Raw genomic sequence first — 27,819 nt, forward strand, 5'->3', positions numbered from 1 at the left:
TCACACATACAAATGGGTGTAATGCCTATACCGTTCACTCAATTTGGATGTAACTACCCTCAAATTAAAGATGAAAGTCTACACTTCAAGCACATCTTGATTGTTTCCTTTCAAATCCATTGTGGTGGCATACAGAGCCAAAATGATGACAATTGTGTCACTGTCCAAATATTTATGGACCTAACTGTGTGTGGGTGTGTGTAATATATATGTATATAAATATAATTTTATATATATTGTTATGATATTCAGGGAAATGCTTCTCTTTCAAAAGACCAAGAAATTCACGAGCTGCACCAGACTGTGATTGTGCTGGTTGAGAGAAACGGATGCTGATAAGACAACACGAGATTTGCTTACAAAGTTCATGATGTGATATAAATGTGCTTTGTGAGTGGTATTTTTTCCATTCATTTTGGTGATGTGTCTTAAGAACAGAACTGTATGAGAACTGTGCAGGCAGTCAACATTATGAATGTAATGGGAACTCTTCTCTGGAGAAAACAACATGATGTGGAATTGAAAACGATTGCTTATTTCTGCTGGGAAATCGTTCCATTACTGAGCTTCAAATGGCCTTTTTTCTTGGCTGTTATTGATGAGCCTCACTCTAAAGCGCCTAATGAACTGCCTGCAGGATAGCCATCACCAAAGCACTGTTATTTCTCAACCTGGTAGCCAAAGCCATTGATATTTTGTTTTGTTTGGTTTCTTATTTAAGCCACTACATTCATGGTGATTTTCAGGTAAATATGGAATTTCATGTTCTTAGGGTGTATTACAGTCCTAACCTTGCCATAATCCTCAACTACCAAATGCTTTTTTCTGCCTTGTTTCGTCCTGCCACTGAGATTAAATTGGACAATACTATTAAGTGTTGGTTTGTGACCTCATTCCAGGTCACGGTGTCTGTTTGCACTTCTTAGCTCCTCTGTTTTTTGAGGCAGATGATGCTATAGTTTAGCTGTTTTTTATATGTAAGGATTATCTTCATTGGTAACACGTTTTACATTCAGATCACTCCTCTATTGTTAGCCAGTGTTTATAGTAGTCCTGCTATGACTTTGAGGTGCATGGAGATGAGATTTACATCCCTTTCATTTTGTTACTGTTAATAAACTGAAACATAAAAGTAAACTGAGACGAGCAGTTAAGATTCTTCAAGCTAAGATTCTTCTTAAGCTTTTTTTAATTTTTTTATTCAATCTCTATTATTTTTCAAATTAAATAATTAGTGTACATTTATAATTCAAGCTACGGCTACGTATGATAATCCATATATAAATACAATACAATATAATACAATGTAATTATTTAATTGCTAATAACTAATTATTTAAATATACTTTGTTTTAAAGGAGTTTGTGTTTTTAAAAAAATCAAAGGTATAACCTCTTTATTGTGATGAGAAACGATCTTAATATGAAAAGCCAATTATTTTTTTATAAGAAGCATATGAAAGACCATATGAACTGAAAAAGTGGTCCGGCAATATAATTTATGAGGATTCCTGTGCCCTATTGCTGAGAGTCCTCTCTTTTCAGTGTTCATAACTTTGGTATTCAGTTGTACATAAGGTAAGTGCATTTTGTACCGTGTGTGTTACTGTATTAGTTGGTGGCTGTAATCTCCATTTGTCAAATGATGTTAACAGTGTTTAACAAAAAGTTTGTTACAGGGAGTGTCAGCTCTTTCTACCAGTTTGTTTAATTACTCGTCATAGTCATTCATTCCAAATTACATTAGTCCTTTAAAACCAGAAACTGTTATTACACTTGCACAGCTGATAACCCGTCAGGTGAACAAGTACAGAGTGCAGCAGCTGTCTCTCCAACAAATGCAGCACCCAAAGAACAGCTGGTTACACGTTTCCTCTTGTGAACAATCTGCCATGCTTCATGTTCACGGGATTGGAGCTATTCATTACAGTGCTATAAATCAACAATTATTGATTTGAAATGCGGAGGTGGTATTTATCAGAGACTCTTTAAATAAATGTTTAGGCCATACCTAAAGAATACTGTATCTGGCCTGTCCGATTTCAGTCTGACCGGTGTTTGTTGTAAACGCATGACAGACAGGTGAGAAGAGGAATTATTTTATGTAGCTTCAAAAGACAATGGAGAATAAAATCCTACATTGCTTTAATCGTCAGGGGTTGCCATGTTGTAACCCAGAGGTACCTGATTGATTTGTCTAAGGTGCGCTGTCCCCGGTGTCTCGGCACATGTCCATAATTGACACTATCCTATATTCCTTCCTATACACCTTGTGACAAAAATGTTTGAGAACCTTATGGTTTAGTACTGATGTGTCAGGCTGTAAACTTCTTGGAACAACTGTCATTTCTAATTTAAATCACAATTTGATAGAAGTCTGACCTAGACATTTTTCATAATAGGTGTAACAAAACACCAATGCAGAGGGAAGTTTGTTTGGAAACTTTAAGATTCATTCTTGGGAATGGAAAATGAAATAGCCTGTGTAAATACGTTAGAAAAACCAAAAATATTTCTGTACATTAATCATGTGCAGCAACATGTTAGGGCAATCTAAAATCACTTTAAACACAATTGAGTGATTATAACAGGCTTACAGGCTTTATGTAACTTGAACATCAAATCCTTTAACAAAGTGCAACTGTAGCTTGCCAGTAGCTTTGTTGCATTGCATTCTCAAAAGGATAACGGACTGACAAATCATTATGGTCAAGATATGTGTTTCAGGACGGAAAGGCTGACTTTGACAAATATTATTTTCATGCACTGTACCTGAATATTAGAAAATTACATGTTTAACGGCATTTTTTGTTGTTGTTCTTATCTCAGGAAGAAGAGAATTTGTCCAAAGATTAAAACTTGAAGCAACCCTTAATGTGCATGATGGTTGTGTAAGTATAAATGCATTTGTGTGCTGTAATACTTGCAACAAGATAAGAAAATCTCTGCTGCCTCCAGTATGGTTCCAGTATAGATGGTGAAATAGGAAAATTAAGTTAGTCTGTCCTTTGTTTTATGGGCAGCATTGTCTGGAATTATAATAGTGTCTCTGTTTCTACTTATTTAAAATAAAGGTCATAAGATCATTTCAGTACATTCTGTAAGTGTTTTTCTTTTTTTTTTGGGGGGGGGTAAATCATGGGAATTGTTTCACTGTTCGTGGGAATTAAATTCTGTACTACCGTTCAAAGGTTTGGGGTCACTTAGAAATGTCCTTGTTTTCCATGAAAACATACATGAAATTAGTTTGAATAGGAAATAAAGCAAAATGAATGGCAAGGTTAGAAATTATGATTTTTAATTGAAATAATAATTGTGTCCTTCAAACTTTGCAAGAATTATCCATTTGTGGCAATTACAGCCTTGCAGACCTTTGGCATTCTAGTTGTCAATTTGTTGAGGTAATCTGAAGAGATTTCACCCCATGCTTCCTGAAGCACCTCCCACAAGTTGGATTGGCTTGATGGGCACTTCTTATGTACCATACGGTCAAGCTGCTCCCACAACAGCTCAATAGTGTGCTGTCCACTCCATTATAGAATAGACAGAATACCAGCTGACTGCTTCTTCCCTAAATAGTTCTTACATAGCTTGGAGCTGTGCTTTGGGTCATTGTCCTGTTGTAGGAGGAAATTGGCTCCAATCAAGCACCATCCACAGGGTATGGCATGGCATTGCAAAATGGAGTGATAGCCTTCCTCCTTCAAGATCCCTTTTACCCTGTACAAATCTCCCACTTTACCACCACCAAAGCACCCCCAGACCATCACACTGCCTTCACCATGCTTCACAGATGGCGTCAAGCACTCCTCCAGCATCTTTTCATTTGGTCTGCATCTCATGAATGTTCTTCATTGTGATCCGAACACCTCGGACTTAGATTCGTCTGTCCATAACACTAAATTCCAGTCTTCCTCTGTCCAGTGTCTGTGTTATTTTGCCCATCTTAATCTTTTCTTTTTATTGGCCAGTCTGAGATATGGCTTTCTCTTTGCAACTCTGCCTAGGAGGCCAGCATCCCAGAGTCGCCTCTTCACTGTTGACGTTGAGACTGGTGTTTTGCGGTTTCTTGGCAATTTCTCGCATTGGAATAGCCTTCATTTCTCAGAACAAGAATACACTGACAAGTTTCAGAAGAAAGTTCTTTGTTTCTGGCCATTTTGAGCCTGTAATCGAACTCACAGTGCTTCAGATACTCAACTAGTCTAAGGAACGCCAGTTGCTTCTTTAATCAACACAACAGTTTTCAGCTGTGCAAACATAATTGCAAAATGGTTTTCTAATGATCAATTAACCTTTTAAAATGATAAACTTGGATTAGCAAACAACGTGCCATTGGAACACAGGACTGATGGTTGTTGATAATGGGAATCTGTGCACCTATGTATATATTCCATTACAAATCAGCCATTTCCAGCTTCAATAGTCATTAACAATATCTACACTGTATTTCTGATCAATTTGATGTTATTTTAATGGACATAAAATTTGCTTTTCTTTCGAAAACAAGGACATTTCTAAGTGACCCCAAACTTTTGAAGCATAGTGTATATTGTAGATCAAAATAAATTCTTAATCTGAAGAGATTTTAAATTATTTAAATTAAATTAGATTTTCACTGTTATTATTACTGTTGAGCTCCTTTAGTGCAAGTATCCAAGTGTTCTTTACATGGGGACAACAGTAAATTAAGAATACATTGAGAATCCTTAAGACCAATTTGCTACATTAATGTAGAAACACTGAACATTGAACAGAAAGTAATGTTTGTGTATATGTAGGTGTGCCGTGTGCCGTGTGCCGTGTGCCGTGTGCCCAAGGTTCTGTAGTTGTGAAATATCTGCCTCAATTAGGAACTGTCAGTTTCACCTGCTCTACCACAGCAAACATAAGAGCCATGCTATGTGTTTATAGTTGTGGTTGAAAGCATTCACACATTGATTTAATTTTTTAAACCCAAATAACTCAAATAGTATTATGTCAAATAGTACGGCAGATTTGTTTCCTGTATAGTAAAGAGTGCAGATTTGTTCTTCTTTTTAGTATTTTAACTTTCTACAGCTGGATTTCCTTTAATTACAAACAGTCTTGGCTAAATAGTCCATGTTTGCCTAATAACCCAATAAAAAATTGTCATCCTTCAATCTTTTCTTTAAAAAAATCAGAACAACAACGTGCTTGACTTGCATTGCTTATGCTATAGGTTTAGATGAAGCATCCAAAAAACCCTTTCACTTGACGCAATTTAGACGCAACTCGCCGTATATCCCTGCAAAAACATGACATTGCCGAGGTGCTAGTTGCCTACGACTGGTGATATTTTTGTTAATGATAAATCCGCACTGATCAGACAGCCACGACGAGACCATCCTGATTGTTATGATGGAGCAGCAGAATTTTTACAGTGCAGGCTGTAGTGTTCACTGATTCACTGTGGCTGCACTTTCAGGCGCAGACGCAGGGTATATGAAGTCAGATTGTGTTAGCGTACACTGAAGGAAAAGAAGGCGTTCAGCTCAGGACAGACTCTTGCTGGATGAATAGGGCAGTATTTGCGTTTATGTAGAGTTATACAGCTCTATGGGATGTGTCACTGTCGCAGACATCGCTGAGGCGTACATTAGGCACGGTTGTTCGGAGTAAACAAATCCCTGCACAAAATGGAAAGACTAGAGGGAAGAGAGCAATTTAATGTGGTGTGCATCACATAGGGAACACACTTGGACACTGTCAATCAGCCCTATGAGTCAAAGAATGTATAGAAATTATTTTCCATTAACTCAAACGCACACGTGTATTTTGCAAAGTGACATGTTTTTCCACAGTGCATTATAAGGAGAGCTCTCCTACCTTCTAGATATGGAGATACTAAATTAAACATTTATATAGATACATTGCTTTAATCCTTTTTATATTCCGAGGCCTGACCACTGAGCTGGTTTTTCATAGCCGTATTCATGAGACATCTTTTTATTGAACTAATCGTAGAACAGTACAATTGTCCCATTGTCGGGAGCAGACTCCATAATGGTGTCCACTGTGCATTTCAGCTGAAGTTCAGTTTCTATTCAGAAACATGTAGGCTACAATATGTATTTAATCTTTACATTGTAGTGAAATTAAATTTTTAAGGGTTTGAAATGCGTTATACCCAAAATATATTTAACACATTTCTGCTCTTCACTTAACTTCTATCTTTTTGGAGAATGGTGATAGTTATTCTTTAAATAAAACCGGTTTCCACTAATTTATTTTTAGATACGTAAAGTTCTTTGTTTTTATTTTAACAATATTTATGTGTATTCTTCAAAATAGAATACCGAATTGGAGCTGAACACAGAGGCATTTTAGGCAGAGAAAGGAGTGTACATATTGCTTTGTATGAAAGGAGTGGCACAGAAGACTAAAAATAGGAAAAAAATAAGCTTTGCTAACGGCTGCCGCAGTTTGGGTTAATGAAATATTGACTGATCAGACTCTTAAAGGCTAAGATGATACTGTCTCACACTAGAAGATAATTCAATAGCCACTACAGCAACCTTTCTTTTTTTAAGAAAATGGTAAAGAACTGTTATATTTACCAGTTTTAATTTCTCTCTCAGTTGCACATAATTTCATAGTAGGTAAACCAGATAAGATATGAAGTATGGGATTTGATCAAATCAGCATGCATTCACAAGTCCCTGGTTATTACAGTTAGGTATGATTCCTGAAGTAAACTAAAATAGATTTGGTTAAGCAGCCAGCATTTTATGTGTCTGCATAAAATATTTTTTTTAACTTAAAATATACTGCAAATTTTACATTTCGTGGTATGGGCTGGAGGCAATGTTTTGTTGAGCTTTTGCACAGCCTTAAATGTTAAGATTTTTGTTTGAAGTTTCAGAATTCCAGGAATAGTATTACAGTGTTCGTTTTGCATGTCTTTATTTCTTAACCTTGACCTTTTTAATATAGATAAATCAGTAAATAGTTCTCTTGTGATGATTGGATTGCATTGTTTTTTTTAACAGGTAAATACAATATGCTGGAATGATACGGGAGAATACATTTTATCAGGATCTGATGATACCAACCTGGTTATAACCAACCCCTACAGCAGAAAGGTAGGTTAATAATAGGGCAGCAGTGTGGAGTAGTGATTAGGGCTCTGGACTCCTGAGTGGAGGTTCGTGGGCTCAATCCCAGGTGGGGCACTGCTGTTGTCCCCTTGCTCCAGTAAAATGCCAGCTGTATAAATGGATTATTGTATGTAAAAATAATTTGATATATTGTAGCAATTGTAAGTCGCCTTGAGATACAATTGTCTGCTAAGAAATATAATAATAATAAATGCATTATGTACAATCATTTATACCATGTATATTTGGTATTAAAATAAAAAAGTCATACACGGCACTAACAAAATATGAATTTGGTTGTTTATAAATATCAAATATATCTTGCATATTCTTTCTTTTGTGTCATTAAATCTTGGTGGCATCAACCTTTGTCTTTTATAAGGCAGCCCCAAGCTCACAGACTGTGTAACCCCATTTACATCGATCAGCCATAACATTATGACCACTGACAGGTGAAGTGAATAACACTGATAATGTCATTATCATATCACCTGTCAGTGGGTGGGATATATTAGACAGCAAGTGAACATTTTGTCCTCAAAGTTGATGTGTTAGAAGCAGGAAAAATGGGCAAGCGTAAGGATCTGAGCGGCCCCACCTCACAACTTACAGGACTTAAAGGATCTGCTGCTAACGTCTTGGTGCCAGATACCACAGCACACCTTCAGAGGTCTAGTGGAGTCCATGCCTCGACGGGTCAGGGCTGTTTTGGCGGCAAAAGGGGGACCTACACAATATTAGGCAGGTGGTCATATGTTATGGCTGATCGGTGTATATTTTGGTAGGGTTATGGATACAGAATTAATGTGTTTGTTTCTAAACTCGGGCACCCATTTATCTCTGTCTAACCTAGGGAATGTGTCACTGTTACAATTGTATTCAAGGCTCACCTTGTCAGGTGTATATATATATATATATATATATATATGGTTATGGCAAAAGGAGCTTTTAAGGTTACTTTTCATACTTTTTTCTTCCTCAGAAGGGGATATGGAAAACGACAAAAAAATGTGAAGCTTCTCTATGTTGAAACCCATCTCAGTCTTGTCACTCTCCTATCTGCAGGTCAAAGCCACCATTCGTTCAGGGCACAGGGCAAACATATTCAGTGCCAAGTTTATGCCACACACCAATGATCAACAGATTATTTCCTGCTCAGGAGATGGAATCATATTCTATACAAACACAGAAAAGAGCCCAGAGGTCAACAGACAGTGCCAGTTCACCTGCCACTATGGGACAGCCTATGAGGTAAGAGAACAGGCAAACCACAAAAGCAAAATATTAAAAAAAAATACAAATGCTGTGTCTAATAATTTAAAAGTGTGATGGTGTCCTGTGATTATGAAAAGTATCCCTTTTATATTTTTTGATATCAAATAATAAATATACCAAGTTAAATGATTGCCCTTGGCCTCTGTATTATTCGTTTTCTTGTATGTCCTGTCTGCAGTAATATTTCACTAGATATATTTCTGTGTGCATTTAGACCATTAAGGCACTAATATACAGAACATAACATGCTGAAGGAACAGTACATTAATCATTAAAATAAGTGGCATTGAATCAATTACTCTGAAAGAAATTGATGTGACATTCCTGATCAAATGTGTGGTGATAATTTGCATAATAATAATAAAACAGTATCAGCATTCCTATCTATGTGGTGACTACCATCAGAGTTGCATATTCTGCAATGCTAAATAATATATGAAACACAAGAATACATTTTGGATAAAATCATTTTTTTTTACCACTTTCCAATTGCAAATTTCAAACCATCTTATTTCTACAAAACGGAAACCCACCATCAAACACAGAGATGTCTGTGATTGACAAATTGTAAAAAGATTAAATTGAGTCTGGGTCTTGCTCCATAACTGAGGCTGTATAATAATAATGTATTCATATATTTGTCAACTTTTATGTTAATTTGTTTTTACCACATGTTTTTAATAGTGAGCAACAGAAACTGATAGCATGCTGCTTTGAAAATAAGTCTTGGTCAGTGAGTGCATAGATGTGACTGGATTTGTTTCCTCTGTTGGCAGATCATGACAGTCCCAAATGACCCCTATACTTTCCTGTCTTGTGGAGAGGATGGGACTGTTCGGTGGTTCGATGTCCGAATGAAAACCAGCTGCACAAAAGAAGAATGTAAAGATGTAAGAAATTTATTTTAGTTTATTTCAATGCCTTTAAATCCGTGCACGTCCCATTTTCTTTTTAAATGTATTTAATATACCAGCAGTAAAAAATGTATTGGTTTCCCAAACTCTCACACTACACAATTCCACCTGTTATCTGAAGCTGAGCAGCGTGGGATGAAATCTTAATATTAAAGCACATCCAGGTAAAGTATTCTGGAGAAATAAAGAATGCTTCATGTATTTTTTGTCTTCCTGTCAAGGGGATTAGCCTCCAAAAGTTTCTTTATTATTTCTCATGCAGAACTTTTGTTTTTCTCATTTCGTTTTCAGACCACACATGTTCAAATACGTCTCTTCTTGTTAATGTAAAAAAATGGGTGACAAGCCATTATTATGTTGTTGTTGTTTTCTCTACCCTTGTGGCTGAGCATTTAGTTGGGAATGGGATTGCTGTAATGCAGGTTTCTGTTAACCTCATCACAGACATTTTCTCTTTCTCTCTTTTTTTTTTTTTTTTTTGCAAAATCAATTAAATGCCCTGTTCTGAACCATGATGAGCCTTTCATGCAAGGCTGCATTTTGATTAGTTGTTGAAATATGTGGTGACTATGTGCTACGTGCATTTTGAAGCCAGAAACACTTTTGTGGAAAAGTCCCATTGAAAAGCAATGCTGTATTCGCATTGTGCATAATCAGCATTATAATGTTTTTGAAATCCTTGTTAGAACTCATTAATTATTTTTATGGGAATGATTTTGCTTCATTGTACATACATTATTGATTAAATACTTATTCCTGTCTTCCTTGGATTTTCTGTTGATGCCATCCTCATCTTCCCTTAGGCTGCCTAAAATATCTATCTACAAATACATTATATACCCCCTACAAACAGATCGATTTAGACCAGCATTCCTCAAATTTGCAGCTATTACACGTTTGATTTTGGGATATGTAGGCTACTCCTTTGTTGTTACCACTCTGTCTGATTTAAACAGGCTTTTGAATAATGTTTGTTTTCCTCTTTTTGATCAGGACATTCTTATTAATTGTCGGCGTGCTGCTACCTCGATCTCAATCTGTCCTTTGGTCCCCTATTACCTAGCAGTGGGTTGTTCAGACAGCTCTGTTAGAATATATGACCGGAGAATGCTAGGCACAAGAGCAACAGGTGAGCACAATTGTTTTGATCTGAAAGCCCTTTGTGAAAAGTCCCAGGTGGTGATAGTGTTTTACTTAATTCAAGGTGTATCAAGTTCAAGTTCTTATCAGTCACCAGCATATATGACTCAAAAATGCAAACTTAATTTCTATCCTTTCTACATCAGCATCCTTTTTTGACAGAGAACTGCTACTTTCAATATGGCACCATGAGAGTCATAAAGGCTCTGAACATAATGTGCTGTAAAGCCCAGAAGAGGCAGTTTCAAAGGCATTTGTGTGGTGCCAGTATAACAATTAGTATGAATAATGTAATAGTGACATGCCACAAATCAAACTGCAATATGAACTACTTGCACTACTTGCTACTTTCCCTCTAATTATTGATTTCAAAAAGATGAGAACAAGCTAATAGTTAATTTAATTTCTGAATCTGATGTATCATGATTCAACCAATAAGATGCACCCTTTTCTTCTCAGACAGAGATTTGTCTCCCCGCCCCTTTATTAGATTACTGTTATGCTCTATCTTTGTAGATACTCGAGGTGCAGTACAGTCTGCATTGTAGGGGCTGAGGAGCTTCTGGCCCAGGAAGTTGGATTGATTGTACCTTACTTTTTCAGACATGCTTATTATTATTTCAATTTAAGTACACTATTAAGTTGGTATTTTTTAGCTCCCACTAGAGGGCAACAAATTACAATACATTTTGAATAATACTAGAATTACAAGACCATCAAGTTTATTGTAATTTGTATTCATCAGAGTGATTTGTAGAGAGATTGTTTATAGCAGAAATTCATTGTTGTCGTCCCCCACATCTTTAAAAACATAAACTACTGACACTTATTTTGTGATATTTTGTGTCGACTACTTTCACACTTTCCAGAATAATTTAATTTAGACACCTTCAGCAGAGAAATTCAAGGTTTAGCAAATACTGACTGTAAAGACTTTACTAGGGTTTCTGTTGATGTGACTGGTTTGTTTTTCATTTTAGGCTGTTACCTTGCATCCACCCACTGTATTTGCATTTCACGGTACTGAACCACGCAATATGCCCACATAGGCTGCGTCAGTGTCCCTAGTGGGCTGTTTCTTTTGTGTCTTTTTCTGCACATCAGACAAATAAAGTAATGGGAAAGGACAGGCACTTTCATTTGCCCGGTGGCCCTTCCCTGCCACTGTCATTCCCTGCTAGAGTGATTTCAATCTTAGAGATTTAATTTCACCACTGAATACAGAAGTGACCCGGGATTGGAAAATGTTTGTCTGTGTACACAACCTCTCTTCGGGATTGTCTTAACCTAGTTTGTTTAGGAAGTAAGTATTGGCCAATAAAAGATTAATGCAAAAGCAGTTTTAAACATTCATCTTGCTGCAGTTTGAAGAAGCGGTTTGGTTCTTCCTCGAAAGACCAGTGACCAAAGAAGCCAAAGTACAATTTCAGTGAGAAAGCTTTCTGTAGAGCCTGAGAGGTTGTAAGGACTTTAACTTAACCATGAGTTTCCAGGTGTGTGATTCCTTTGAGCTTTTTCTGCAGAAGAATAAGAAAAACAACCCGGCAATTTAGAGTGTATTGTTTGGGTTGTTTTCTTTGGTATTTCACTGTATTGAACAAACTTTGTACGGAAGTGTTTTGCTACGTGAGTTTGAAGTTTCTTTCGTTGATTCTGCTTGGGTAGGCAACTACATGGGCCGAGGCACGACAGGGATGTGTGTGCGCTTTGTCCCGGCTCACCTCTCCAACAAGTCTTGTCGTGTGACGTCCCTGTGCTACAGTGGAGACGGCCAGGAGATCCTGGTCAGCTACTCTTCGGACTACATCTATCTGTTTGACCCCAAAGATGACCAGGCACGCGAGCTGAAGGGGCCTTCAGAGGAGAGGAGGGAAGAGGTCAGTCGTGAGAGTCATGCCACCGATTACCTACTGTTTGCCAACTTACTGAGTCTATGGCATTTGTGTCTTAGACCTACACCAAACAAGAATTCTGCTCTGTCCACGATTTGGAAATTACAAACTTGTACCCTTTTGGAATTAAAATTATTGTCAGAGGTCACATTCTACTAAGATACGTCTCTTTAAGATAGTCCTTGAAACTACTTTAAATACGTTTTTTGTCATTTTGTATATCGCATATACAAAGAAAAAGTACAAATACAAACAAATATTCAGACCAGGCAGAGTCACTGAGTTACATTAGCTCAACTGAATATACAGTTGCAGTAGCACGGGACTTGCACATCTCCTACTGGTCAGAAGGATAGAAGGGGAACTTAGTCATCAACTTATTAGTTAACTATTTTGGAGTTTTAACACTTTGAAGAACCTGCCTTACCATTTCTGATTGAAACTTATTTTTAATGTGTAAATATTATTTAGGATAGGATATTATTTCGAATATTTTTAGGCCTTCAAATTTTCAGCTTTTCATTTTGAATTATGTCCCTCTAACTATATTTTGAAGCAATTCACTTTGAAATATTCAGAGTTTAAGTTAATTTAATAATGACCAATTATGTCTCCTAGTCAGGATGCAGGTTACTGACAACCAATTAAAATGAAGTAATGATAGTAATGAAAATCGGAACAGAGAAGTTCGGTCCCCAAATATTTTGTATAGTTTCAATTTATTATGCTTTTCGGTGCATTGTGCTTGTTTCCATAACTTAGGCATCGATTGTAGAAAGAAAGAGAGTGAATAGTCTAGAACACCTTTTCAGCGGGGAGAAAATCAGATTCCTCTTCCGAGTATTCAGTGAAGAATGGGACCTCAATGCACCCTTTCAGATGTGATCTATGTTTAAACATGAGCCGTCAAAAGAAGCTTTTATACCCATCAATCCTCGTTCAGGAAGTGTCGATGCCAACAATGAGAGCGCAGCCACAGTCGACAGAGGCTTCTCTGAGATTACTACTGGGCTCTTATCAGCCTGTCACAAATACTCTTCGTCTGAGAAGCAGAGACAGTGAGCACTAACGTTAAGAATGCATCAGAAACGCATTGTTCGCTAAAGTGTCTTTGGAGAGCAGAATGACCCTGGTGACAGAAACCAGAGACGGCCGCACCAGTGGCCAAGTGGCTCTCTGTTGAGCGTCACAAATGTGACGAGTCCTTAGCAGAAATACTCTGTGGGCTTATGCTCTGAAGACGGCCCTGGGAAGCGACAGCATTGGTTGTATAAGAAGGTTTGGAGTATATGTATCTGAAAAGTGTATGATTATGTTATCAAAACATTCAAATAAGGTCTAATTTTTATTTAATAGCCTTTTGTCATGCTCCTTAACACCCAAGTTTTTAGTTTTGAAATCCATGCTTAAAGCTGAGGTCTATTTGAAACTAGTCTGCCTTTATTTACAAATTTGTACCCCTCTTTGCTAGTGTTGATGGTGCAGTGTTGTATGATCAGGCATCTCTGGATGAAATGTGCTCAATCATATGCCTTGTCCCTCAGCTGTGCCTGCATGTGTTCAGCTGCGTCTGCTTTTACTAATATCAGATTCCTTTCCAAATACAGCAACAGGCATCTGTGATGTTAGTGTTGACAGAAATAGCTTTGGAGATCGAGCACAATGTGAACCAGAGAAATGTGTCTCCCTTTTTTCCTTCCCCTTGAATAACCCATGCATTTTTACAAGGATAAACAGATTGTGTTTTTGATCCTTACAAAACAGTGAGCTTTTTATCACATTCTTGGTGTGAGGGCTATGAAAAATGTAGGATTTTTGCAGGACATTTTAAGAGTAGATTTTTTTTGGCAGGAATGTATGAATATCCCATATACAATAAGTGAATCATGAGAAGAACCTCAGAATCTTAGAAGAATGAGAGAACAAATGATTTTCGAATTGGTATGTTTTTTGGTTGTTGTTGATGTTCTATTCTAAAGGTATGCTGAAGTTATGCATTGCTTTCTTACATACTGTATTTTGTAAGCAGTTTAGAAAACGCACTGTTCTGGTGAAAGCACAGAGAAAAGTCATATTTCAAAGTGATAAGGTTTCTCTAAAGTATGCCTTATAGAGAGAACCTTTTTTTAACTGCCATTACACATGTTTTCGGTTAAATTGGTTGTGTGTGTTTGCAGATTTGGGTGGACAGGTAATGAATCTGCTGAGATAAGCAAATAAATTCAGAACACGCACAACAAAATTGCTTTGTAATATTTCATGTGCGATACAGAAGACCCTAATAAAAAATAAAAAAAAATAAAAAAAAGCTTGATTCATTTTGCGGCTTAATGTTGCTATCTCATAAACACCTAGTGTTAACTGACTGCAGATCATAAATATGCCATCTTTACCATCTCTTTCATTTTGAATTTATTTCATTATTAAATATATATGAAATAATTTACGTCAAGCTGCCTTTCTATAATACTGGAGCCGTGTGACATTCCATTAACTTTCAAGGCATTAATATTGTGTGAAAAGGAAATATAAAAATGATTTTAAATGTACTAGTCATTTTCGACATGATTTCAGTTTCTGTCTCTTAGCCTAGTCACAGCTTTCACTCAGAGAGCCAAAGTGGATCCCTATACACCTTGACAGTGTGCTGTCTTGTGTGTTGGTAGCTGCGGCAGCCTCCGGTGAAGCGACTGAGACTACGGGGGGACTGGTCAGACACGGGGCCGAGGGCGCGCCCCGAGAGCGAGCGCGAGAGAGACGGTAAGATGGCACAGACACTCGCACAGGCTGAACACAAGAGGGATTCAGGCTTAATCTGGAGGTTTAGGAGGAAAATAAAAATGGGAATGGCAATAAGATTCTCCTAGTGACCCCTAGAGTCCCTCCTACATAGTTGTTTCAAACATGCTGGAAAATACTTGTGTTTATTAAAAGGCTCAAGATCTGCTAAAAAAAGAGGGATGTGATTTAAAATGCAATCTCCTAATCCAATGCAGGCACTCGATGTTCCTTCAAGAAAAAGTGCTTTGTAGCAATCTCATCTCCTTAACAGTAATAGTCTTAGCTGTTTAATCAGTCTTTACAACACACCAATAATCTGTCGCTTGAGTAGTTACAGATACAGTCTGATCGGTTAGTCTGAGGTCTCCTGATCATTGGCTACCGTGAAGATCATAACGTAATAATCATAATCTTACTACGCGTTCCTTGTAGCCCTTTCAGATTTTTTTTTTAGATTTATGCCTTTTATTAGCAATATCAGCAAGGTCATTAATGAGAACGATTGGCTTTTTCAGGAGAGCAGAGTCCCAATGTGTCCCTGATGCAGAGGATGTCAGACATGCTGTCTCGATGGTTTGAGGAGGCCAGTGAAGTGGCCCAGAGCAGCAGGGGTCGCCCACAGCCACGGCCTCGGGGTAAACCACTTCCTCCTTTGATAGAACTTGCACTTCCTGTGGCTGGCAGCTGCTTACAGTCCTGTGTGTCTGGTACCTTTTTACTTGAAATGTGTAATCTCCCGTTTTTTTTTTTTTCTCTCCCCCAGGCACCACAGCTCGCCCCGAAGTGGCCTCGGCCAACCCGGAGCCAGCCGCCCAGGAGCAGAGGTCGTCGGAGGGGTCAATGGAGGTCGAGGCTGCGGCTGAAGCGCTCCCCAAGTCCGCCTCTTCGTCCTCGTCCTCTGGCTCCTCTTCCACATTGACTGCTCCTGCCCCCTCTACCTCCTCGTCCACTGAGAGTCCCCCCTCCTCGTCCCTCCTCTCGTCCCCTGACGCCGAGCAGCGGAGCCAGCCTGCGGCCCCCTCGCAGCCAGAGACGGCACAGTCTGGTAAGGCCAAGGAAAATGGTCACCCGAACACCGCACTTCGCACACGACATGCGCTATGACCTCACTGGATACCTGGGCTGGTTACAGCCTTTTCTTTATTTGTGATTTAATATCACTGTCACGGCAGCTCTCAGAGGTAGGAATTTTATTGTAGGAACATGGGGCCACATAATAGTACATGGGTGAAATTAGGTTATTTTAATTCACAAGGTAGTGCTTAGTTTGAGCATTTTAGGGAAAGCAGTAATGTTTTATGACCTTACCCTTTCGCCTTCATCGTCATGACCATATCTGTCCTGCAATACCCTGCTCTTTAGTGCCACCCAGCAGTAAATTATATATAATTGATAATACCTCAGGTTTTCTCTTTCCTTGAATACAAGTCTGGGGAGAACAACATAAATATGCAACATAAAAATCAATGCAAAGGTTCATGAGTTTATAACTGTGGTGTTATGCTTCAGAAAGTATTCAAAGAAAATCCAGGACTCCCAAAACATTCCCCCAACTTTTCTGAACGTGCTTCATAGGGGATCCCCCGTAAAGCAGCAGCCACATAGTTCTTTTCTTTGCATCGTGATATTTCTCTCCTCCTCCTTGCTTTGCCTACCCCCCCCATTCACTCTTCCTCTATTTTCTGCCCTGTCAGAGCCCAGGCGTCGTGGGGTACCGGTAAGTGTAGTGTGTAGGCGTTTACAGCGGCTGCTTCTGATGCCTGACCCTCCGGGACGGAACGAGCGCCCGCCCCCCCGCCCCGCCCCCGAGCGACCCTCTCCGGGGGCAGACGCACAGCCCACCCCCCCTGCAGGTTACCATTTTTCTGAAGGGGCTGCCAAAGCTCCTGTCAGAGTTCCCTAACATCCTACTGGCTGCTTAATAAACCAGGCTTTTTGGAGTGATGCACACGTTGCCCCACAGCTGCCCTTGCACTGCTTTTGACAGCCACACACCCTCACCTTGAGCACCTGGGATGCACTGTGTACGCATACAACCTCGAGGGCCGTCTGCCGGGCTTCATAACCACGTTCTCTTAAGGAACAGAGTCATAGACCTTGAACTCTACCCGTGACATTAAAGTGGGTTGTGTCATTAATTGTGTAGTTTCTCTTGGCGGGCAGGACCTGTTCCACAAATTCTGATGCAGAAGTTAATGCTCTGCAAAGTTTGCTTTCTTTTTTTTTTTTTTTTTTACTTACAAAAAATAAGTAACAAGTTTTACCAGATATAAAAAGAAAAAAAACGAAATTTATAAAGATGTTCACGCCCAATATCAGGATTATATGAGACATTATCAACTTTATTATTTCAGTCTTGCCTTTTTTTTAATACTGTACACTTGTCTGTTGTTTCTGATCTGGAGAGTATTTTAGAATTTGAAATTCTTAACAAATAAGTTAATGAATTCCTCTTTTTTTATGTTTACCTATTTCTTATGATGATAAACAATATTTTGTAGATGTAATGTTTATAGATTAATCTGAGTGGTATCATTTAAAGCTGCTTATTTGTGGCTCTTATCAGTAACAAGTGCCAAATGCTCAGTTTAGCAAGTCTTCTTTATATTGAAGACTACTCTGCAGATTTGATTTCAGCCGAGTAAACTCCAACTCCTGAAATCTGCCCAAGAAGTAGTGAGTCTTTAGAGAAGATGTACTGCATATAATTGGAAATCAAATTATATTTATTACTCTAAGTGGCACAGTGTATTAATATATTAATGTGAATGTATAGACATAGATTCTGATGATGACAGTTAATTGTAGGACCAAACCACAAAGCATTTGAAAGCACATAAATTTGAATGAACGTAAAAAAAGATTCATAACTTTCAGGCAAACGATGTGTAATTCTGTGCTTGGATTGCTCTCTGCTGGGACATTTTCACACTTTTTCTAAAATGAAAACTCTTGGTTGCCCGAGTTGGTCTCTCTTTGGTAGTCATGTTTTCTAAAGATCATTAGGCAGGTTATAACAAATTTTGTGAAGGTTACTTACTAGTTAAGTATTTATTGTTAGAGTTCCATTCATATCTATATTTTAAATGGTTTCGCCTCTCATTACAGTCCTGGATAATTAAGAAATTGACTTTTCAAACCATGTATAAGTTCTCCAGTTTAGAATCTGTTCTGTTATGCTCTAACGTAGACAATCCAAGTTAATGGAAAAAACATACATTTTTTAATATAAATTAAAAAAGCAAATGTGCATCATGGTCATGTGAATTCTGATTGGATAGCTAGTCTAAGATATTCTTTGTAGGCCTATCAGTGTATTGTGCTGGTCTTGTCATTTCCCTGATTTGATTTGTTTCACTAGATTCCTTTGGGTAGCTGCAGGGAGTTTTACCATACAGAAAATGTTTTGATAGCACAACTATGATAAGTGCACTCGTGCTTCATGATTTTATTTATTAGAAAAAGCCATTTGAGTTATGTTGATGGTGGCTTCTGAACAACAGAAAGAACTAAGTTTGGAATAGTTACATTGCATGTGAGAAGCCAGGTCTGAAGCAGTATGATTGATGTCTGATATGTAATCTAAGCTCCTCAGAGCTCCCTGCGAAACAAGATCCTCGCCCAAATCAGTTGACTTTGCAGGTGTTGCTGGGTAGCATTGCAAAGCAGGACAGAGTTTCTCTGCCGGTGTCCTCACTCTTTATCTGTTGAGTAATGAATATGACAGCCTTATTTTTTTGCCGGATATTTTGTCGGGTTTCTGAACTTGCAAACTACAATGATAATTACAGACACCACAATGATAAGCATATCTATAAGGAAATACTATGGGTCTACACTTTCAGTGAATTGTGTGTTGCAGCTTCAGTGTGCTATGTCATACTGCTGTGATCTTCACTCCATCGCACCCCAATTTCATGATTTGCTTCGAATGTCAAATCTTAAACTGAAAGAAAAAGAGTATTTTACCTGTTTGACCAGTTTATCATTTTAATAATTTGAATGATTTTACTACACAAATTCCTCGTGCTTCATGGTTGTATTGTCGGCACACTTGGTGTTCCTGCTGTTTTTGTCTTGTGCTGGTGTGACCCCAGCATGCTTGAGTGTACAACAGTGCATGCAGTGACTGAAGGGAGTGAATACAGTGGAATAGAAATGCATGTTTACAAAATTCTTCCAATTATATTATTATGGAAACATTTTTTTTTTTTAATTTAGGAAAGGTAATCTCCTTTTAAAGTAAGTGAGAAGAGGGGGGGTGGGGGCAAGGGCTGGGCAGAAGGTTTGAATAGAAGCTGGAAATGTCATTATAAAACGTGGAATGTAATTGGGTATTCTCACATGCCGTTGGATGCTCTGTTTTTAGTGTGCAATTGAACTGTCTCTTGGCCCTAATCTAATTAAAGGTGAACTACTTCGGTTTTGTATATTTAAGGCAAAGTCAATACAAGAGAGTATACCGTAGAGAGTGAGTACTGTAGTCACAGGACTGGCATTGAACCTGTTTTTTTATGTCCTTTTCCACGACTGGCTGATCTTGCTGCTTTTACACCTCTCATGACTCGACATTCTTTGCAAAGTTCTTCTGCTTCCATTTTTTTTTTCCTTACTCTTTTTTTTTTAAGTTTTTTAGTTAAAGTCTCATTTTTGTTACAGATTCTCCCTCCTCTGTGGTTAACAAACAGCTCGGATCCATGTCTCTCGATGAGCAACAGGGTGCGTTCAGCCAGAGTTCTGGCGAGCCCGTCACATCTCTCCTTACGTTTGCAAAGCTTTCTCTCTCTCCATCCCATTCCATGCAAGTAGAAATGCCTGTTTGCTGCCGTGTGGTTCGCTGTGCACAAGATCGTCTCACCTCGCTGCACAGATCAAAGATACTGCATGTGTTGGCTTCATCGTTTTTTTTTTTTTTTTTTTCCTTTTTTCCTTCCATCTGTGGGTTTTTCCCTCTGTCTCCAGCCCTCCCCTCTCCTTTTAAAAGAATGAAGGAAGTCATTTTAGAAATCATGGTGTGTTTCAGAACATTGATGCTCAATTATAGATCAATAGTTTTCGTTTTTTTTGTGTGTTAATTGTGAGCTTTTTTCTTATTATTTGGAGATTGATGTGCTTTTTTCATTTTGCTTTTAATTTCGAAATTTGATGGAAGCATGAAAAGCAAAAAAGCCTGTTGATTTTTCTGTGTATCCATTACAGACATACGGTGTGTGTATACAGTGTACAGTGTAGAGTTATACGTTGTGTGTATGTGCATCTATATATGCGTGTGTTTAATTTAGTATTTCTCAGTCCATTTTGTTGTCAAGCTTTTTACTTCTAGACTAGCTTAATCCAGATTTCTTCTGTCCTTTGCTTTTTAACCACTTGACATTTAGAATTGCAAGTGAAATTTATTTTCAAATACCCTGCTAATTAATTAAAAAAAAAAAAATCTAGTGTTTTGAGCCCATTGCCTTTATCATCACTGTAAAAATATACACAGGTCCATTTGCCTCTTTGTTTGTGCACCACTGACTTTTATTGGCCCTGCAAGTCAGTAGTAAAAGCACTATATTTCTCTGGTCTTATTTTTTCTGCTAGGGTTCTTTGTCCCACCATCCAGACAGGCAAACTAGCACAGAAAGGTTTAATTGTCCCTAGATTTGCCCCTTGACTGAGCCATCATCAGTGTCTTTGAGCTGCTTGTGTTTCATGTAAAACTAGACATAACCTCTCTTTCATTTATCTCTTACCATTTTCATTATGCTTTTCATCTTTTTGTGCTCAGATCAGTTCAAAACCTTCAACATAAAAATACAGATATGCCTTAAATTCAAATAAATAAAAATACAATAAAAACAGAGGCAATACAAATATTGTCCTGCAGTTTTGAACTGATGTGAGATTTGTAATCAATAGTAAATATAAATATAGATGAAGCTAGAAGAGAAGTAAAAGACAAGCTCAGTCTTGTTTCCTGAAGTGTTATTTGTGTACATTCCTTCAATTTGGTCATAAAAAGAGGAGTCATTTGACAGGGTTATAACTGTAAGTGATGTTTATCTGTAAGGGATTTGGTATGAAACCACAGTGCTGTCCCGTGATGCTGTTTATTGCTCATCTGTCTTTGTAAACCTAATTTTTGTGATCAAACGCTTTTGTCAATTAACATACTCCTTATTAATTCACCATGACACGCACTGCATGCCTCCCCCGATATAAATATATGCGTGCATATGCGTGTGTGTGTGTGTGTGTGTGTGTGTGTGTGTGTGTGTGTGTGTGTGTGTGTGTGTGTCACCTGTGTGTACATCTATGTGTGTTTTTTCAAGCAAAAATAGGGTAAAAGTGTAAAGAAGTGTAAAGAAAGATTAATTCAATTCAATTACAACAGGCCCTTTATTTTGAAACCGAAAACGGCACACACAGTTTGTTAATATTATTTGAATTAAAATTAGTCTCTGAATTTCTTATCAATATCTAATATGTGACTTTGTATCCTGTATTCACTTGGACCAAAATGCTGACAGCATACTCAGACCGGATAAATATTAGTTAAGAAGTAACGCTGAGCTCAAGAAACATTTCCTTATATTTATAATTTATACTTCAGTCTTGGAGATCTAGGCTGTGTTGTCTTCTCGTGTATGTAATGCATGATGTTTCAGAGGGGCCTAGGTGTAGGAGAAATTTAAGAGGGACTATATGAGATTCAGTAAAACTCCAACAAAAACCCAAAGTGTTTGAAATCAGCTAGCTGGTGTAGGGGGTGAGGTTAAAAATGTTTACTGCAGCAGCTGTAATATTTTAAAACTGTATTAGAAACTATTGTGTTCTGGTGACTCACCTAAACAGAAATATAGTACAATGTTGATGTTCATTTTTACAAGATCACGCACTCATAGTTTGTACATTGTGAAGTCATAATGGTCTTGATTTTCCATTGATTTGTTACTATTGTAACAGAAGTTGTTTTACAGTTGCAGGCAAATACTGAGGCAAAGTGCTTTCCTATGGAAACCTTTAGGGGGTTCCACTTTCACTTTAAATCTCCATGAAAAAATAATTTAAACATCATACCTTTGTATTTTGTGAATATTGTAAATTATCTTCATACTGGTATTTAGCAGTAGAAGAATTTGACTTGAATAAAATAGCCTAGGTTTGGTTTTATATTCACTACTGCATGGTTTACTTATTTGATTTCATATGACCTAAATTTGCAGCTCCAGTGACATTCCTGCCTCTGCAGAAAACAGACATTGAATTGTTTGTAATGAGAATTGGGATTAGATTTCATCAGACCCATAACGTATGCTTGGCTGAAGAAGATTTACTCTGGCTGAGCTGTAAGGCTTGGCAGAAATTACAGAATTAAATTTTTCTTCTCAATGTTGTAGCCCTTCTGTAAACAGCCCTAATTGTCCTTATGGTAGTCTATCATTTATCATAAGCATGTTAAAGGAATTCAAAGTGTGGACTTAAAAGGACATACAACATTTGCTGTTTTCGTTAGTTATTTGACAGGAGAGTAGAGATTTGGGCCCCCTCTTGGCTCCAGTATGTTAATTCCCCTTCCACCCCTGCGATTGTTTCAGGCAGTTCAGAAGGTGCCAGTCCCCGCACTGGGACAGGGGAGCCAGTTCTGAGTTTGCACTATAGCACCAAGGGCACCACGACCAGCACCATTAAACTGGACTTCACGGACGAGTGGTAAGAGCCAGCACAAAGCACATATCCCCAGTCTGGCTGGGAGATCGAATTAAATGTATCTAGATTTGATATTTCTTTCTTTCTTCTGGGGGTGGTATTGGATTCTCACAGTGGCCGTATTTTGTCAAAAGTCACAACATTTATTCTCCTGTGTTCTGAAGAGAGAAGTTATTAGAAGATCTCAAAACAATTGACCATGAAACTCAAGTAAATCGAACTGAACTATTTACTGCAAGTAAAAATACACTTGTTTATAAGGCAGTACTATTATTTTGCATAGAGACTCGGAAAATCTGTAATTAATTCCATAAGGATGATAAGCTTGGTGATTAAATTAAATATTAATGCTAATTCTGATTGGTTTATTAACGGTTATCTATACATATCATTTATTGCACAGAAAATTCTTTCCTCCATCTGCATAGCCTGTGCCAGACCAGTGTTTCTAGGTTAAGAGGTTAACCGAGAGTATGTTGGAAAAGTAAACAATGTTGGGGCCAGCCATGGTGGCACAGTGGTGGTGTGAAGAGCTTCTGGCCTGTCCTCCCATGGGGCTGTGTGCTTGCTGGGTGACTGTTTCCTCTCTGCCTCCTGATAGGAGCAGCACTGCCTCCAGCTCCAGAGGTAGTGGTGGCCACAGCAAGCCCGCAGAGCAAGAGGACTCCACGAAGATGCAGAGAAGAGAGGAGTCGGCACCGGAGAGCATGGAGGCAGGTAGGACTGGCTGTTGGTGTCTTGTTTGGTTATTGATTATACCGTAGAGACTTCAGGCATTGAAAAACAACAATTTCTCTTTGAGTTTAGACATAGACTGAAAGTATTGGTGAAATTCAGTTTCATGAGAACTTTGATCTAAAATCCTTTCAGATCATGTAGGCTTACACAGTTATCAGTTTTACATATCGCCCAAATCACATCTTCACTTGAGCTCTCATTTGCCGCGACCTCTGCATGATGATGCAATCACTGTTAAAATAGGAAAAAAGACAATCGAAATTCGTATCCTTCATTTGTACCTACTTTGTAAAAATGTCAGGAATTTAGGACACTGTTCATATAGTGCCATGTAGTGGCACTGTTCAGCTCTTATATGCGTTTCCAAATGGTGACTGCCAGACTAAAATGCATTGTCCTCTGTCTGATCTCAGCGTCTGCGCTGGCCGTACAGCCCGAGCCACAGGAAACTGGCAGTGTGGAGCAGGCTGGCGACCGCAGCACAGAAAAGGCCTCCTCCAGCACTCGGGACAGTCCTGTGACCGAGCCCCCCGCAGAACCACTCCCGGCTGGAGAGAGCGCCTCTTCCCCAGTGCTGGAGGCGCAGCAGGGGGCGGCTGTGGAAAACCCCAGCCAGTCGTGCCGGCGAACCGAACCGGCGGGAGAAAGCAGCGGGGAGCAGCCCTCGCGCAGCTACCAGGACTCGGATGACAGCGACGACGACCCCATTTTAATACCTTCAGCAAGGTATCGTGCAGGACAGGGGCAGAGGTATGTTACGCACTATGTTCTCGCAGCAAGTACTGCAAACCACGCTCCTCTGTTGGAGTATTTTGAAGGGCTCTTACTTGAGATGTTTGTGTCCCGAGTGCAATAGTAAGTTCGTGAGAGCTGCTGTTGTGGAGGGAAGTTTGAACACCTTATGATTGTTGAATATGCAAAACATGTTGCTTTTGATTTAGTTAGTCAGCTTTATAGATGATATACTACAGTGTCATCAATAATATATTGCTTCACAACTTTTAGTTTTCTGGCTGTAGTTGTGTTCAGACATTAACGGGTGTGTCTATGCAAACCGTGATATGGATGCATTGTATGTTTCTGTGTTTCTTCCTCCTCAGTTTTTAAAAGTCTATTAAAATAAACATTCGGATTCACATTATATTGACACATGCAATGAATAAACGAACAAAGGAAGCTTAATTAAAAGCAGTCTACTGAGCAGGGCTAGGCATTTAACCAAGTACTAAATAAAAACTCCAGAGGAAAATGTTTTTCTGCTTTGTTCCACCCAGTCAGAGAAGCTGTTCTTCCTCACGGCTGCCTTCCCAGTTTTCTCCGTGTTTGAATTAGGTCCCTGATGACATTTTCTTGCCAACCAGATTTTGAGATGTGTACAATAAGTCCTTTGAAGGAAGAGTGAAAGGGACATGCTTGTTCATGTCTCGACTGCCCTGCTTTACATAATTTGGTTGCGTACCACCTTGACCTTTGTAGATACTGTATGTTGTTCTAAGTGGGGAGAATTAAGTGTGGTTGGCTTCTCTTAGTGTACCCAAGGGACTCGTGAGCAGAGGGAACAAACGCTTAACTCTATCCTACAAGCTTGACTAGAAAATTCTCAAATGATTTAAGTTTTTAGGAGGTTGCTCTTTATTATTAACTTCAGTTAAATGTCTTTTAGACCATGGAATGAAATGGTTAATTAGGCCTCTCTACTATGTATGTGTGATAAAGTATCATGTCAATACAATTACATTTATGTGTCCTTGACGTAATGGATTATAAAGGGAAAATAAGCATCTAAACACATCTTCTCAATTGGTAGGGCTTCTGGCCTTTGCTTGTTGTTGCCCTGTCAGCAAACTTCTGAATTAAAGTGCTCTTGGCCCTCATAGGGACTGTGCAAATCTTCAGGATGGGGATTTCCCTATAGAGGCCCACATAAGTTTGATGTAAGTGCTGGAGCTGAGAGTTACAGTAGAAGCCTAGCAGATCTGAAGTGTCCTATGCTTTCTGAGAGCAGTCTCAAGCACAGCCTGCCAATCCCTGAATGTGCTAATGTATCCTGCGTTCAGTGGCATGTTGAGCAGCCTGGGCGCGTTGTGTGAAGGCTACCTTTCTTGACCTGACCTGGCGATGCAGTCTTAATGTGATGGGTCAACTCAAGCTTGATGTATTCAGCATGGGTAGCAACTAGGTTATTTTTCTGAAACAAATTAAGTTTCATTTATGATGATCATTTATTGTTATTATGATTGGCTGCAGCAGTGTCTCTGCTTATTATACGTTTCATTGGCTTTTCAAAAAAATGAGGTACAGCACTGACACCAGTGCTGGGGCTGATGAATGTGCCTCTTGTTTACACAGACAAAACCTTTTAAAAACTGAAGGTCAGTTTCACTCCTTATGCAGCAGACTTCAAAGGCGAAGACCAATGGAAAAGCACAAGAACAAGGAAACTAATTTGTCATAGATGTGCTTTTTAAAAATCAATGGCTGTTGTTCCCTTAATGCTCAACAAAACAGAGTTTCCAATATGACCAGTTCACGTTGGAAATCTAATCGCATTTGGACAGCTTGTTACTGTTGTACATGAGACATGTGGCATTGCTTTAGTGAAAGAGAAAACATACCAGTGTGAATATCCAATATCCAATATTCTCATCTGAATATATTAGTTTATATCACCTGCCTTTTCACATTATAGCATCTTTCTTGTTGCAAGCTGTGTGTCTTCTGCACAATTATCTTGTTGTATTAGCTGCTTTTATTATTTGCCATTCTAGCAAAGGGCAGAATTGATCAATTTCTGCACTTCTTTAGCCATGGCAAGTAACGCCCTGAGCAGAACGAATATCAGAGAATCAATCCAATCATAAACACTATGGTGTTTGACCAGCAAGAAATGAAAGCGATATGTATGAGGATATATTACTCGTGTAAGGCCGTGAGAAATCAAGCTAAACAATGTGTAACCTGAAACGTGGCTCAAAGCCTAACTTTTGATGCCTAACCTTTGATGCACAACAGAAAATTGCTTCATCCTGAAAGTGTTTTACAGATTTGTGTCTAAATGATTTGCCCTTGGTGGGATCGTAATCAATTTCTAAATAAGACATGTCTTACTCTTTGGAGAGATGTTTGAGTGTATGATGTAATTGTTCATATAGAGGTGGATGACCGAGATCCTTACATTCCTTACTTACTTTTATGCACATATATTCATTATATTTTATCATTAGCTGTTGTAGCCAAAAGTGACTGTACAGTTTGTAAATATATATGTGCATTGTTCTGTTCTGAAAACAGATTACTTTCTGTAGTTAGTTTCCTAAGTAAAGTTTGTAAATATTGTGTTCCCTCCAATAGATTTAATTTCAGAGGATCAGCAGTAGGTGATAGAATGATAAGGTAATTTAATATATTTCTTTCTTACTAAAGTGATGTTGATCTGCTTAGAATGATTCTTTTAACTTTTTAAATATTACAAAAATAGAAAAATAAACCTCCAGGGTTAATTTGATCTATTTGCTATGCATCAATGTGTCTCACTAGAGCTGCAATGTAAAACTAACCTGTAGAGTGTGTGGTGTGAAAAGACACTGTTTGTGTGCCACTGCATGTGTGCATGTATTAGTTTAATGCACTACCATTCAAAACAAACTGCAAAGGAGGCTGGGGTTTGCAGTTTTTCTCCCGATTCATGCACCAATAAAAGCATACAAAGTAGGTAAGCAGCAATGACAGGTCTGCTAGGTTGATAAGGACAGCAACACATTTAAATTGCGTGCCCAAGGGCATGCCGTCAGCTTCTTCAGCTTTAGGCTAAAGTAGGGTCACGTGACTCTTACACTCAGCCTTCTGTTCTCCAATACTTTTAAATCCTGTTGGCACAGCACCATATTGCCTGGGCTTGCAAGTGTATCGTAGATATATTTCCTTCAAAGTGTACCACCTGTAGGACTTGAATCAGTTGCTAATAAAATGTCAGCACAACTCGATCCCATACAGTTGAATAGCTCATTAAAACAGCTTTGTAAATTTTGGAGAAAACAATGACAACAATATAAGAATATGTATATAAGAATTAATTGAGGTCCTAAATCATGAAATTATACCCAGGCCATGTATTCTAGGTAAAATTAAATTATTGTGTCTGTTTAGATCAATGCAATTTAAGCATCTGCTTCAAACTAGTTTGGGCCGGACTGCAGATTCCTCCGGGCCCTAGACTTTTGATTAGATGATTTCATCAAACCAGCATACTGCAGGGGCAGTCACAGCA

At 38.5% G+C, this 27,819-nt stretch overlaps 1 protein-coding gene across 5 annotated transcripts in view; it reads left to right on the forward strand.

Annotated features, from left to right (window-relative positions):
• Nucleotides 1-27,819, forward strand: part of dcaf6 (ddb1 and cul4 associated factor 6) — a 40,662-nt gene that overhangs the window by 8,037 nt on the left and 4,806 nt on the right. The window contains exons 2-16 of one of the 5 annotated variants that reach the window (XM_066706118.1): nt 2,829-2,890; nt 7,013-7,105; nt 8,186-8,371; nt 9,172-9,285; nt 10,303-10,438; nt 12,115-12,326; nt 15,008-15,101; nt 15,638-15,757; nt 15,886-16,167; nt 16,817-16,975; nt 19,782-19,841; nt 22,703-22,817; nt 23,416-23,531; nt 23,966-24,302; nt 26,904-26,945. In XM_066706118.1, the coding sequence (XP_066562215.1) occupies nt 2,829-2,890; nt 7,013-7,105; nt 8,186-8,371; nt 9,172-9,285; nt 10,303-10,438; nt 12,115-12,326; nt 15,008-15,101; nt 15,638-15,757; nt 15,886-16,167; nt 16,817-16,975; nt 19,782-19,841; nt 22,703-22,817; nt 23,416-23,531; nt 23,966-24,302; nt 26,904-26,945 (2,128 nt within the window). The remainder of the gene's footprint in view (nt 1-2,828; nt 2,891-7,012; nt 7,106-8,185; nt 8,372-9,171; nt 9,286-10,302; nt 10,439-12,114; nt 12,327-15,007; nt 15,102-15,637; nt 15,758-15,885; nt 16,168-16,816; nt 16,976-19,781; nt 19,842-22,702; nt 22,818-23,415; nt 23,532-23,965; nt 24,303-26,903; nt 26,946-27,819) is intronic. The other 4 variants (XM_066706120.1, XM_066706119.1, XM_066706121.1 and 1 more) reach the window with 4 other exon arrangements.

The sequence above is a fragment of the Amia ocellicauda genome, chromosome 6 (genome assembly GCF_036373705.1).
Source record: "Amia ocellicauda isolate fAmiCal2 chromosome 6, fAmiCal2.hap1, whole genome shotgun sequence".
Taxonomy (NCBI): Eukaryota; Metazoa; Chordata; class Actinopteri; order Amiiformes; family Amiidae; genus Amia; species Amia ocellicauda.